We start from the raw sequence: 15,197 nt of genomic DNA on the forward strand, positions 1-15,197 counted from the left end.
CACAAACCACTCAATGGACAACGTGCGGTTAACCAGAACTTCATACGGCAGAAACAGGCACCCAGATCAGGAACGAAAACTACGTATCAACACGTGAAGCGGCGTCTGATGAGGGGGTTACTTGTGGCGCCGCGCCCTTGCTGCGGCCACAAAGAGAAACATCTTCCCCGGCGCTGGAGAGAGGCGCAAGTGCTATGGTCGTGTTCTTATAGAGTAGGTCGTGGTGCAGCCATAGAAGCCATCTTAATCTGTAATTTTGAATTTCAAACTCGTCTAGTGTCATTTACTTGTTTCTTTAATGGCTTTTCCCGCTCAATATAATTCACTTGGTTGCACTGTGGCATTAAGGAGTGCTCAGTCACCCTCCCAGGTGTATATCGCTCGCTGAGCGACCCCTGGTTTGCCAATTCCAAACGATGCGCAACTACCCAGAGCTGACGAGCCGCAAACACGGTGAAACACGTGTCCTCTGCTGCTGTCGCATCGTTCCATGAGTACCTGTTTCTCTGCGTGCAGCCATAGAAGCCATCTTAATCTGGAATTTTGAATTTTAAACACGTCTAGTGTCATTTACTTGTTTCTTTAATGGCTTTTCCCCCTCAATATAATTCACTTGGTTGCACTGTGGCATTGAGGAGTGCTCAGTCACCCTCCCAGGTGTATATCGCTCGCTGAGCGACCCCTGGTTTGCCAATTCCAAACGATGCGCAACTACCCAGAGCTGACGAGCCGCAAACACGGTGAAACACGTGTCCTCTGCGGCTGTCGCATCGTTACATGAGTACCTGTTTCTCTGCGTGCAGCCATAGAAGCCATCTTAATCTGGAATTTTGAATTTCAAACACGTCTAGTGTCATTTGCTTGTTTCTTTAATGGCTTTTTCCCTTATTATATATATATATATAAATTAAAAATAGCACGTTGAGCGTATGTTTATAATTTGATCGTGCACTCCCAGTCGAGGACTGCTGTTTCGCTCTACTTGGAGCACTTCAGCCCGGCGCAAGGAAGTGACAGAATCTTGGGTCGGCGCTAACAGTGTGTATTGGCAAGACATCAGTGTTCCACGGTGATGGCGCCACCTGTTGAGGCAACACTGCGGGCCAGAAAGTACATATATAAATGAAAAATAGCCGAAGCTATGTAGCTGCACGTTGAGCATATGTTCATAATTTGATCGTGCACATCCAGCCGAGGACAGCTGTTTCGCTCTACTTGGAGCTCTTCAGCCCGGCGCAGGGAAGTGACACGATCTTGGGTCGGCGCTAACAGTGTGTTTTGTCGAGACATCAGTGTGCCACGGTGACGACGCCACCTGTGGAAGCTCTGTAGCTGCACGTTGAGCTTATGTTTATATATTTGAGGGCCAAAGGTGGAAATAGTACCGCTCACCGGCTGTTAGTCAGTCCTGGCATCCGTCCTCGCTGTCGTTGATCCAAGATAGTGGCTTCCTGTGGAGTTGGCCACACCGGGTCCGGGACAGCGGGGGACTCAGGTCGACGCGGTGACAGTCGTCGTACGAGTCGCGTTATTAGGTTCTGCAGGTGACGGCTGATCATCCGACCTACTTCGAAGTTTGGATGATGGCCGTCCGCAGCCAGGACCTGAGTGGGACGTAGTCGGTAGAGTTCGTGGTCAAGGTAGCAGAGGTCCGCGGTGTTCCGGCACAGCTGGATCAATCGACGGTTGAACTCGACGGCCCGCGGTTACACTGAAACTCCCTGAGTCTCTCAATGAAGGGTCGGCGTCGGTTATATGATTGAGGAAGGACGAGGGTACAAATCACCATGTCAATTCCTCCTCGAGCACGTATCTTCTCCAATAGTCGTTGGTAGTGAGATTTTGGGTCGGCGCGAGCAGTGTGTCTTGGCAAGACATCAGTGTTCCACTGTGACGGCAGCCGCCGGCTCTAAAGCGAAACGCACCGCCTCCAAAATAATGTCGCCACCGGCGCGCGTACGCTAACGATCCCTGATTGGCTGCGCAATATATGTATAAATATTTGGATGCTCATTGGTCTAAAAAACTGGCGTCAGTTTCCTTTGCGCTGATTGGGCGAGAGTCATTTGACTGAGGAGCGAGCATCCGAACGCGCGAACCGCTCAACGGAAGCAGTCGAACGGAGGAGAATCACGAAACACGTCTGTTCGGCCACGCGTGTTCTCTCGGACTGCAACCGTTGTGCACGCAGACGCTAGGGGGTAGTTTGAGGGTTTTGAATGCTTTAGATTTAGATTGTGGCGAACTGCTAATGTGAGAACGGAATGCCACATCCACCTCATCATCACAACAGCGGGAAGACGAACATGTGATGGAATCCCTGCACCTCCAAAGGACGCAGAAATCATCAGAGAGGAAGTCTGCACTCTTTCCGACGTACTGCACGTGAACGGTAAGACAAGTTTGATTACTTTTTTGTGACTGAAGGAAGTAATGCAGGTTTATCACGTTAAGTGCATTACGTACAACATTTACGAGTCACTCGGTACGTCAGTGCATTGCCGTAACTTGTACGTTTCTGATATGCCGTTAATCAAATTATGTGAGATTATGCTAGTTGCCCCTCATGCGCGTCGGAGCCGTTCATTCACTGTGATCTACGAACATTCGTGACAAATGCCTTGGTGTTCAAATACGAAATCAAGATCGATTGCCTATCATAGCAGTGATTTCCGTGCAGAGTTACGGACCATCAATATATTTTTTGTTTTGTTTTAGTTCTCCCGCAGCCATCGGCAACAACGACGCACATAGCCCAGCATTGGCTTTTGAACTACCCTTCGATGCCGAAGTACCTAAAGCTCCAGTGAAGCCTGTTACAAGACGTAAAAAGATATGTACTGTAGATTTTTCGAGGCAGTTTCCGAGGACAAATAAAGTTGATTTGTCATACAGCATCGCTTTTTGATTGACTGCTTTGGGACGGCATGATCGTTGCTCTACAGCGAGACAGCAAGCGCCGAAGACAAACGGACGAGGCTGGGGGGATAAGAGGGACGAGAGGAGAGACGAAAAACCCGAGGAGAGAAGGGGAAGGAGGTTGGGAAAGGTGGTCGGTCTGCGCATGCGCACTGGGCCCCAGCTTTTTTCCCGCGCTGGCCAGCGGAGACGCTGTGAGTGGCTCCTGGGGATCACGTGGTTTGGGCGCCCGCCATTTTCCCTGGACCATTGCGTAAACGGCGGCTTCCGGCGGATGGTGACGGCGCCACCTGTGGAGGCCGCATTGACGTATATGTTTTGTCCTTTGGTGGTGCACGGGGTTCTCCACCAGTTTGATGGCGGACTGGTTGTAGCAATAGATCAACATTTCTCCTGTGGTGTATTCCTGTAGGCCAAGTTCGTTCAAAAACATTTTCAGCTATTTCCCTTCCTTGATGCACTCTGTGAGTCCAACGTACTCGGCCTTGCATGTGGAAAGTGTCACAATCTGCTATCTGGCGGATTTCCAGCTAACAGCGCCTTTGGATATCGTGTAAACGTAGCCGCTTCTCGATTTCCCAGTCTCTTCCTCATTGAAGCTTGCATCCGTGTAGCCCACAGTTGGTAAGCCACAAGCTGTGTAGGTTATTCCCGTCGTCTTGGTTCCAGACAGTTGGTTCCACACGTTTCGCCATCTTCCAGTGTGTCTCGTTGTAACAGTTGTTGAATTGGCTTAAGAGGTTCGTTGCGAAGGCAATATCAGGTCGCATCGCTTCTGCCAGATACATGAGACTTCCGATCAGACTTCTTAACGAACTTCTTAAGCCAATTCAACAACTGTTACAACGACACACACTGGAAGATGGCAAAACGTGTGCTTCGCTACCTGCTTGGAACCAAGACGACGGGAATAACCCACACAGCTTGTGGCTTACCAACTGTGGGCTACACGGATGCAAGCTTCAATGAGGAAGAGACTGGGAAATCGAGAAGCGGCTACGTTTACACGATATCCAAAGGCGCTGTTAGCTGGAAATCCGCCAGACAGTAGACCGTGACACTTTCCACATGCGAGGCCGAGTACGTTTGACTCTCATAGTGCATCAAGGAAGGGAAATGGCTGAAAATCTTCTTGAACGAACTTGGCCTACCGAAATACTCCACAGGAGAAATGTTGATGCGACAACCAGTTCGCCATGAAACTGATGGAGAACCCCGTGCACCATCAAAAGACAAAACATATCCACTTGAAATATCTCTTTGCTAGGAACGAGATCGAGGATAAGGAATTTAAGGTCTCCTTCGTACCGACAGAACGCATGATCGCCGACGCCTTGACAAAACCCGTACCTCACCCGAAGAACATCCTGTGCATCCGAGGTTTCGGACTCGACGTCTCTTGAGGCCGCAGTAGCGTATCAGGTGGATTGGGGGGGAGCATGTTGACAGATGTTTATCCCAGCTGAGACCGCATTGTTTGCAACATCGTTTTTGGTTGGTTTGACTTTTGAAAGAAAATGGCGAATAAACGGCTGGCTGTGGTGAGGCGCGAGACAGCCCATTCGTTTTCGCCACTCAGTCAGTGAATGGAACACTACCGTCTACCTGTAGCTGCCCAACAACGGTTATCGGCCATAGCTGCCATACCTGAGCTGTCGTCCATCATCTCATTGCCACAACCAGTTCTGATGGCAGATGTGCAACATGCAGTTCCTGCGAAGTAGCCCACTCGTTATAGCGCCATCTACGCACAGCCGCTGGCTGACTGTGGCGTAGTTCTTTTCTTGTTTTACTTCAAAAACGTGGCTGAGAAATTTCACACACATGGTCTGGCTGTGATACCTTGACATCACTTATCAGTAAAAAAAAAGCAGGCTACTTTGGCCTCGGCAAATTATTGAAGCGGCGGGACATTACTCCTTGTCGTAATGAAACTACATGTCCGATGGTGTCCAGAAATGTCAAAAGAGCTTTGAGCGCAGAGCGTTGCTGGGCTGGATTGGGCCAGGGACCAAGCAATTTCGGTAGGGAGAAAGGGCGAGAGTCCAGCTGACGAAGAGACTCGGAGAGTGTGATTCGGGAAGGTTCGTAGTGAGGGCAATGAAGAAGAATGTGCTCCAGATCCTCAAGAGCACCACAGTGGCAACAGGTGGGAGAATCAATTTGTCTCAAGCGGTAACGCCACTGAGCTGTAAAGGCCACATCGAGGCGCATGCGGTGGATTAATGCAGCATCCTGACGAGATGTGTTTCGTGGCATGCGGAAAGCGAGCATGGGATCAACTCTGTTCAACATAGAGGGGGGAATAATGTCGGTTGTCCGTTGGCGGGAAGCCAGGGGTGTCACTAGACGTCGCAGAATTGAACGGCGGTCTCCTCTGAGCAGAACAATACGGGTCCGGTTCCGAGACGAGAGTGCTGCTTCTGCGGCGCTGTCGGCCTGCTCGTTCCCCACGACACCACAATGGGCTGGAACCCACTGGAGAACTAGCCTGTGGCCTGCGGCGTAGATAGTGTGGTAAGCCATTAACACGTCGGTGACTAGGGGTGCGGATGGGCCTCGTATGCCGGAAGTTTCAATTGCTTGAAGTGCAGATTTGGAGTCTGTAAAGACTGCCCATTCCCGGGGTGGAAAATCAGCGATGTGTTGTAGAAAGAAAAGGATGGCATAGAGTTCCGCAGCTGTGGAGGAGGTTGGATGTGAAAGGCGTCTTCCGTGCACGACGCCTTCGGATGGAATGACGAAGGCTGAGGCAGACTTGTTGTTTCGGGATGCGCCATCAGTATATGCTGCCGTAAACGTAGAAAATTTCTCGCCTACCAGAGCATGAAAATGGGCTCGGAGGACTTGAGGGGGGACCTGATCTCTTCTTTGCAGAAGGTTTGGGAGGCGTACAAACGTGGGCGGTACCGGGAGAGACCAGGGGGCTTCCGGCGATATAGTGTCCTTAGTTATGAAGCCAGTGAGAGTCTGGCGTGTCCTCTGCGCTACTCGATAGAAGTCGCTTCCAGGGCGGTATCGAATTTTCCTGAGTAGCGGGTGGCGGGGAATGTGAGCACGCAAACGGAGGTAGTGCCGAGCCGTTTCCCGTTCACGTAGAACTTCAAGCGGGAGCTCACCAGCTTCAGCCAGTACTTGTCGTGTTTCAGCCATTCTTGGAACTCCGAGGCATCGACGAAGGCTTCGAGCAAACAGGGACCGAAGCGTATTTAATGAAGTTGTTGATATCCTGTGCAGAATAGGAAGGCTGTAAAGCACAGTTGCCCTCACCAATGCCGCGTGAACCGCGAGCAGGGAACGCTGATCACAGCCCCATCCTGGGCCAGAAAGATGTTGGATTGCGGGGAGCCATCGCTGCACTTTAGTTTCAAGGTGTTTAATGTGCCGAGCCCAGCGCAAGTCCGAGTCGATTACCACGCCAAGGAAGCGGTGAAAGCGTACTGGTTCTAGCTTCTTTGAGCCAAGCCAAAGTGGGAAATTGGCCATAGCTTTACGCGTGAAAGGGAGCTCGACACACTTTTCGGGTGAAAGGTCCATCCCGAGGTGCGTCAGGTACGTATGGATATTGTTTAAAACGAGCTGCAGGCGGCGCTGGAGAGCCGGGCGTGATTTTCCTACTGTCCAAAGGGCGACGTCATCTGCATACACGGAGAACGACACTTTGCGAGGAATTACTGATTGTAGGCCGGCCATCACCACGTTAAACAGTGTAGGGCTGAGAATGCTTCCTTGGGGGACTCCTTGGGGAACAGGATGCTGAGGGCTTTGGCCTTGGGACGTACGGACAGCGACAGTTCGGTCGGTAAGGAAGTCTTGGAGCCAGATGAAGAGCCGACCGGATACTCCAAACGAGCGCAAGGCATGCAGCACACAAATGTGCGAGACGGTATCATAAGCGCGCTTGATGTCGAGGAAGACCGATCGGACGATCCGTCGATGGGCTCGAGCATGTTGAACTGTAGAGACTAGGTCGAGAACTGGATCCATGGAGCTTCGGTGGCGACGAAATCCAGCCATTTCGTGAGGGAACGCACGTCGTTTTTCGAGCCACCAGTCGAGGCGATGCAGAACCATTCTCTCCATCAGTTTCCCCATACAGCTTGTCAGGCTCACCGGGCGAAAGGAGGATAGGGCATTTGGGGGCTTGCCTGGTTTCAGGATGGGAACAACCAAGGCCTCCTTCCATGTATGTGGTAAAGATCCTTGTTGCCAAGACGTGTTATAGACATGAAGGAGAGCTTGGAGTGACCGCCCGTCAAGGTTTCGTAGGGCGGCATAGGTGATTTTATCGGGCCCAGGGGACGAGCTGGCGTTCACAAGCTTCAACGCTGCCTTTAGCTCGATTAGTGTGAAGTCGCGGTCCATAACTTCCGGGGGACGGGGCCAGTCGTGGTGAAGTTCAGCCGTCAAACTGTGGACAAAACTGCGGTGTAGGGGCGTGGTCGAGGCAGCCGCCGGAGTCGTTAGTACCACACAGAAGTCCGTCGCAAGCGTGTTCTCGTCTACACGCTGAACGAGAGCCAAGGCCGCGAGAGGATTCTTTTGAGGGGGCGCCTCCTTCAGAGAACGGATTGTCCGCCAGATCTTCGTGGCCGGATCGAACGGTGAAAGGTGGTGGCAAAACTTACGCCAAACTTACGCCAGACTAAGTCAGCAGAATCCAATGCCTGTCGTAATCATATAGAGAACTTGGAGAGACTACTTGGACTGTGTTATCACGACGTTATCGTGAGGAAGGGGGCCCGGGTATGACCCATCCCCGGGGCCCGTAATTTCTCTCGCCAGCCCTGACTGTAGGCAGTACACACTGAAATACGTGCGTCACTGGGACACTGGAGTGGTCACAAAAAGACGGGACGCAGTTAAAGCTTAGAAACCCAGCCTGTGTCTGTCAAGAATCGTTGCAGGGCGTCTGCCAGAAAACGTTGGGATGATGGATTCTTCCAGAGCCCTAGAAGGAACTTTCGTATGCGGGTACTATTCCTTACGTGGAATTACCCTCGAAATTGTTTTACTCTGTCTTGCTATTTCTAACTGTCTCCTAGCTACTGCACTGTTGCCACGAGCTCGACTTTTTGCAAACCTCGCCCCCACCGCGCACCCCGTGCTTGGGAGCATAGCAGAGCATGTTTTCACACAGGTCCCCCAAGGTCGCCATTTTCCCATGTATTTGTTCCTATCCCGATGCGTGCAATGCCGGAGGCCGCCCTTAGATACCCCATTGTTACTAGACGTTGGCTTGCGTTGGATTGTAGCGCGCTAAAGATCCAGTTGAAGCACAATCCAAGCCAGGCCAAGTCACCGAAGGAGAAATGGACGACTGCGCCTGCGGCGCCTGGTACGACAGGTACGCTATGTGATGCACGCAGCCGTGCACTAGATCCTTCCGATCGCTCATCACGTTTAAAAACGGGACCAAAAAGTGAAACACGACACAGAAAGTTGTTATAGCGATTTATTTAGACATATAAAGACTAGATTCATTCGCAGAAACAACAAAGAAGAATAAATCAGCAAGGAACAACAGCATTTATTTGTTAGATGATTATGGCGATTTCAATATTAGAAGTTTCTTGAGGACTGCATCTTTTAGGCATCTTCTGTTCGTCCATACAATCGGATTAGCAAAGGAGTACAGCATCTCCACAGGTGCCGATGAACAAAGGCTTGTATTAAATTTGACGAAGACGCTTCAGACACACAGGGAGGCGGGCCCTATTTTCTACCGATCATGTACGACATAATCGATCCAAAATAGGCGCCGCCTCCCGTTTTCAACAAATCAAGTGCGAGAACGTTGTCATTCGGGATGATGGTTGGCTGGGAGCATGCTATGTGGTGAAGTTCATCTGTAATAGTCTACAACAAGGTAATGAGGTAGCAGCCACCGTTCTCCGCAACAACAGTGAAAAAATCGCCATCTAAAATGGTTTGTCGTATGCGCATGCTAGCGCAAACACGTACTGTGCCTCAAACTCGCCCTTCTTCCCAAAGGTCAAATGCAGGGTAACTTTAAGATATGAGCCAGTATATTCTGTATTTATGAGTATTTATAAAGTATTTAAAAGAATAAATACCTGAACATTTAATTTAAATATAATTATGAATACATTTTTCAAGTCAGTATTTAAATACGAAATATCAATACGTATTTATATTTTAAGTAGTATTTTAAGTACAACGTATTTAAATACTGACTATCCCTGCTCGAGGCTACGTTGGATTCGTATCTCTTTCCGTACCAGAAGACACCCTAACAGACACTTTCTTCATCGAGGCGCAATTCAGACCACAACTGGGCCGTGAGCATTGCATTCCCCGATGCGTAGTGGGTGTGGAAGATGATGGCTCAACATGCGTACCCGTTGTAAACGTCTCTTCTCATGACATTAGTTTTCAAGATGAGGAATGCGTTGTTCGAGGATGTTCTTGCATTGACGAAGACTCCATCATGTCGTTACATACGACAGCCGAAGAAAGAGAAATCACGTCTATTAACCCGTCAAGCGTTGATATATGAGAAGCCGTTTCGTAAGAAGATCGTGAGAACCTTCTCAAACTTCTCGATGAGTACAGCGAGTGCTTCGCCACTACTCTGACCGAACTGAGCTGCACAACGCTCATAGAATTGCATATAGATCTACCTACTGATGTTCCAGTGAATTTTCGGGCGTACAGCATGTCGTGTTCAGAACGACAAAGGGTCAGAAATCTAGTTGATGATCTGAAGAATGCTGGAATCGTTGTAGACTCTAACTCTGCCTACTCCAGACCTGTTTTACTCGTGCGAAAGAAAACACGAGAATCAAGATTGTGGACTGGCTTCTGAGCACTGAACCGTGTCACGAAACCTGACCATTATCCACTACCACTAATGTATGACCACTGGAGAGATTGAGAGGTCACCGTTACTGCACTAGTCTGGACTTAGCATCAGGGTACTGCCAAATACCGATAGCCAAGGACTCTCAAGTCTGAACACAAAACAGCGTTCGTTACTCCTTACGGTCAATACGAATTTGTCGAGATGCCATTCGGGCTCACCAGTGCCCCTGCAGTCTTCCAGAGGCTGATCAATACCGTCTTGGGTCGACTGCGTTACTCAGTAGGGATGGCCTACATGGATGGTAATCTTATCCCGTGGTCTTGAGTCCCTTGATAAAGTTGTTCGTACTTTGAAAGACGCTGGGCTGACGCTTTGCCTGAGCAACAGCTACTTCTTTCAAGACCAGGTTGATTATTTGGGCTACGAGGTGTCCGCGGAGGGCATAAGACCTGGACGTCTAAAGACTGAAAGCATACGCAACTACACACGGCCCACCCGACGTGCATGGTGTGCGACTCTTTCTTATTTTCTCTACTTTTACGTAGAAAAAAGCCTCGTGGTAAAAGCTGAATAGTGTTTTATCAGTGGAAGTGGGGTTGTTTGATTTTGTTGGGTGCACGATATGTGTGATGAAGTAAGCAGTGCTTAATTTTGCAGTTATGGGTTTTTGAGCAGAGATGCTGGTATTTGAGCACGGAGTAGAAATTCCTATATTTCTGTGCTCCCTAAGAAAATTTCTACGTCGTTTTCCGAGCAGGAAATAGCAAACCGCGTTTAGTTTACGCGAAATACAAAAACGAAGTTGTGTATGCTCTATGATTTTCTGTCGCAGGCTTAGGCCCTTTCCCCGATGAGCAGTATTTTGTATGCGATGTCGCATGTCTGGACTTGTTCAATAGTGTCTTTGTTGCTGCAATTTTTACTTTGCGCTAATATCTTGTTGTCCTTTTGGTAACAAGTCGAGGTGAATCCAGAACAGCCTTTATTCCGGAGTCAAGTACAACGACTGACAAGAATGAATGTCGCCCAATCTGACATGCGCTTAAGAAGGCGCCTGTGCGGAGCCGGTAAACAAGTGGCGAGGGTAACACGTTGATAACGAGCTAGCTTGTGATACGTGATAGTACAGACTGCTACTATCTTAAGATTACAAGCTTCTTACATCTCCCCTTCTACTACAGAAAACAATTTCTTTGTCAATCAAGCCATGAACAATAAAGCAAGCTTAAATTCAGTTCTCAGGTCTTGGGTATCGTTGCGGGCTACGGCGCCTCCGGGAGCTTCTCCTGGGTGCTGCTAGAACGGGCTGCGGCTCTTGCCTTTGTTCGCTTCTGCTTGTCTGCGGTTGCTCATGAACTGCACGAAGATGCTCTCGAGTACGACGGTACTCCCGACCATCGTCAGTCCTCACGTGGTAGGATCTTGGTGTACCTGCAGTTCCCAGGACTATGCTGGTGCCCATGTGCGATTTTGATAGTTGAAGACCGATACAGGGTCATCTGGATGAAGGTCTGGAAGCTGCCTGGTGCCATGGTTGTAGAAACATCCTTGGCGACGCCGGATGTCGCGGGGGCGACTGACAACCTCTTGTGGTGGCACAATGTTGGGCTTCAGATGTTCCGAGTGAACTGGCAGCAGGCTTCTTGTCCGACGTCCCATCAGTCTCTGCACTGGAGACTTAAGGATTCTGTCCCTGGGCGTGTTTCTCCATTCCAGGAGTGCGCATCTGAACTCAACACTGTTATAAGCGTAGTTTCTAAGTAGCTTCTTTGCTTCCCCAACGGCACGTTCAGCCATTCAGTTGGTTCGGGGATAATGCGGGCTCGACGTTACACGAGTCACTTGAAGAATCTTCATCCCCTCCTTGAACGTGTTGCTGCTGAAAGGTGGCCCATTATCGGTGATAAGCTTACTAGGAATGCCGTGCGTGCTGAAGGTTTCTGTCAAAAACGAGATAATTTCTTTCGCTGTCGTTGTCTTTAGTTGCTGTATCTCGAAGTAGAAGGAGTAATAATCAACGACGACAATGTACTCACTTCCAGCGTGGTAGAAAAGATCAGCTCCCAGCGTTTCCCAAGGCAGGGTAGGAATCTCGTGACTCATCATGGGAAGTCTTGCGTTGCGTGGCTTATGCTCTTTGCAGCTGCCACAGTTCTGGGCTTGTTGTCTGATAGCTGCTGACATGCCCGGCAAAAACATGACGTCACGAGCGCGTTCTTTCATCTAATCTTCTCCGCAATGTGCTGCGTGTAGCAAGCGAAGAACTTCCCGACGCATGGATCGAGGAATGATTATCCTGTTCGACTTGAACAGGAAGCCGTCTTGACCATGAATTTCTTCTTTGTACTGCCAGTATTCTCGTAGTTCCTCGGCGACTTCTTTTCTTTCCTCTGGCCAGGACGATTCTACGTAATGCCGTAGCTGTTGCAGTTGGGAATCTTGCTCTGTAGCACGAAGAATATGTGTTAATTTCTCTTCCGATATGGACATGTTTTCCAAAACATTGACGTGGAAATCTTGTGCTTCCTCTTGTAGCTCCTCTTGTGCTGGGAAACGGGAAAGCGCGTCCGCTATAAAAAGCTGTGCTCCAGGCTTGTAGATGACTTCAATTGGATATTTTTGTCGCGTCAATCTCATTCTCTGGAGACGAAGTGGACACTCATGCAGCGACTTTCTAAATATGGCTTCTAGTGGTTTGTGGTCAGATTCGACTGTTACGGTCACTTGCCGGAAGAGGTAATCGTGGAATCTTGAACAACCATACACGATCGCCAACATCTCCTTTTCGATGTGTGCGTACTTTTGTTGCGCTTCGGTTAGGGAACGAGACGAGTACGCAATAGGACGTTGCTTCTGGAGGAGTACCGCTCCAACACCGTACTGGCTTGCATCAACCGAAAGGGTCAGTGGCTCGCCGGATTTAAAATAAGCTAATACCGGGGCCTTTGTCAGTGCGTCTCGCAGTGATTGGAAGCTTTCTTCCTGTCTGTTGGTCCATTCCCATGGTACGTCAGCCTTCAGTAGCTCACGTAATGGTGCGGTCCTGTGCGCTGCGTTTGGAATAAACCTGGATACGAAATTAATCATCCCAAGAAAGGTTCGCAGTTCTTTCACATTGCTCGGCTGCGGCACAGCCCGGATGTCTTCCACGCGCCGGGGATCCAATGATAGTCCGTCCGGTGTCAGAATTTGTCCCAGGTATTTGACTTGTTGCTGACAGAAGTGGCACTTCTTCAAATTTAATTTAAGATTCACATCTCGACAACGTTCTAAATGTTTCCGCAAGCGTTCGTCGTGTTCAGCTTTTGTTCTGCCCCAAACCAGAACATCGTCCATGACGACCTCGACGCCCTCTAGATCCTGGAGTATCTTGCTCATGGCTCGCTGGAAGATCTCTGGCGCTGTACAAATTCCGAATGGCATCCGCAGAAATCTGTATCTTCCGAACGGAGTGCTCATGGTGCACAAAAATGAGCTGTCTTTGTCTAGAGGGATTTGCCAGAATCCAGAGGAGGCATCAACCGTCGAAAAATACTTTGCCCCACTCAAACGTGGGACAACGTCTTCTAACGTTGCCATTGGAAAGTGCTCCCTGAGCAGAGCTTGGTTGAGGCACGCAGGATCCAGGCAAATTCAAACCTTTTCCTTCTTTGCTACGACGACCATGTTACTGGTCCATTCTGGAGGCTCAGTGACCTTGCATATCACGCCGTCTGCTTCCATACTGTCAAGCGTGTCTTTTACTTTGTCTTTTAATGCAACGGGTATTCTTCGCGCGGGATTCACAACGCCTTTGACGTTTGGTTTCAGTCTCATGTGGTAGACTATTCCTTTGAGCGTGCCTAGGCCCTTAAAAACGTCCTCATAAGGCCGTGCAGCTTCGTACAATCCAAACTGGTTGTCCTCATGAACGCGGGTGGAGTGCACCATTCTACTCACCAGTCCCAGATGTTCAGATACCGTTCCACTCAGTGTTGTAGGAACCTGGCGATCCACAACGAAGAACTCCGTGCTAAGGTCTTTTCCTTGAAATGAGATATGCAGTTGTATTCTTCCTTCAACTTTTTCACTGTGTCCGAAGAACGTGCTCAGCGGCACGCTGCATTTGGATGCCTTCTTGTCTGTTATTTTCTTGAGCAGGGCTGGCGATGTCACAGAACAGTTCGCTCCGGTATCCAACCTGCAGGACACGTTTGTTCCCTCGATGGTGACCTTGGCGGACCATATCTCGGTCTCATCAATTCTTTTCGATGATAGCGACTGAAGGAAATAGTCGGCTTTATCTTCATATTCCAGATGTCTTAATTCTTTCTGATGTTGCCTTCTTTGTCTCGGCGGTCGCCCAGGATTCTTCGTTCTGCAGACTGACGAAAAATGATTTTTCTTTCCGCACTTCTTGCAGACTTTCCCTACCGCTGGACATTGGCCTCCTCTGTGCATACTGTAGCCACACTTGGAGCACGGTATCCTTCCACTCCTATTGTCCTGGACGGCGTTCACTTCAGACTTTTCTTCTTTTACTTTCTTGTCGCTTTGGATTTCTTGTAGTTGTTGATGACTGCGTTCCCGCTGCCTGCAGATTTCAACGACCTTCTCGTAAGGTGGGTTTTCATTGATAAGTTTTTGCTGAAGGGCTTTGTCTTGTGTGCCCAAAATAATGCGGCTTCTTAGCATGCGAGTTTCAAGGCTGCCAAATTCACAGGTGGCTGCTAACACCAGAAGCTCTGTTATCCACTCGTCGAAGCGCTCCCCTTCCTTCTGGTCTCTCGAACCGAAAAGGAATTCTTGAGAGGTGAGGTTTACTGTGGGCTTGCAATGTGCTTCGAATTTTTCTATCAACTTTGCGACATCTGTATGTTCCTCTTCACTATCAAAGTGCAGCGTAGTATATATCTTCCTTCCGTCTTCACCGATGATGACCAAGAAAGTTGCTGCTTGTACATCCTTTGGTTGAGCTTTCAACCCCGTAGCCACAGAAAAAAGTTCAAACTCCCTTCGCCATAACTTCCACGAGTTCCAGAGGTCTTGTGTTGTGTCAAGTGCTTTTGGTGGCGGTAGCAGGCTTGACATGCTGTGCCGTGCCATCGGTTCTTGTGACTCTTGTTCGAGTGCAGTCGGTGCCCCTGATTCTTGCTTATCCGTGGACGTCACTTGGCATCATCTTACTTGATATCCCTCACAGGAGTGGAGTCTTTGGTTCCGTTCTCTGTGGTCTTTTGCTGTTTCGTCGAAGTTTGCACCGCTGCCACCATGTAACAAGTCGAGGTGAATCCAGAACAGCCTTTATTCCGGAGTCAAGTACAACGACTGACAAGAATGAATGTCGCCCAATCTGACATGCGCTTAAGAAGGCGCCTGTGTAAGAAGCTTGTAATCATAAGATAGTAGCAGTCTGTACTATCACGTATCACAAGTTAGCTCGTTATCAACGTGTTACCCTCGCCACTTGTAT

At 49.3% G+C, this 15,197-nt stretch overlaps 2 protein-coding genes across 2 annotated transcripts; both read right to left on the reverse strand.

Moving 5' to 3' along the window:
- Positions 1 to 11,542: 11,542 nt before the first annotated feature.
- LOC135389299 (uncharacterized protein K02A2.6-like) lies at positions 11,543 to 11,929 on the reverse strand. The gene has a single exon (XM_064619363.1). It carries the CDS (start codon positions 11,927 to 11,929, stop codon positions 11,543 to 11,545), a length of 387 nt encoding a protein of 128 aa, XP_064475433.1.
- Positions 11,930 to 13,378: 1,449 nt separating this feature from the next.
- LOC135389300 (uncharacterized) lies at positions 13,379 to 14,830 on the reverse strand. Its single transcript, XM_064619364.1, has one exon. The coding sequence runs from the start codon at positions 14,828 to 14,830 to the stop codon at positions 13,379 to 13,381; it is 1,452 nt and encodes a 483-aa protein (XP_064475434.1).
- Between the last annotated feature and the right edge of the window lie 367 nt (positions 14,831 to 15,197).

This window comes from Ornithodoros turicata, chromosome 3 (assembly GCF_037126465.1).
Source record: "Ornithodoros turicata isolate Travis chromosome 3, ASM3712646v1, whole genome shotgun sequence".
NCBI classification, from domain to species: Eukaryota; Metazoa; Arthropoda; class Arachnida; order Ixodida; family Argasidae; genus Ornithodoros; species Ornithodoros turicata.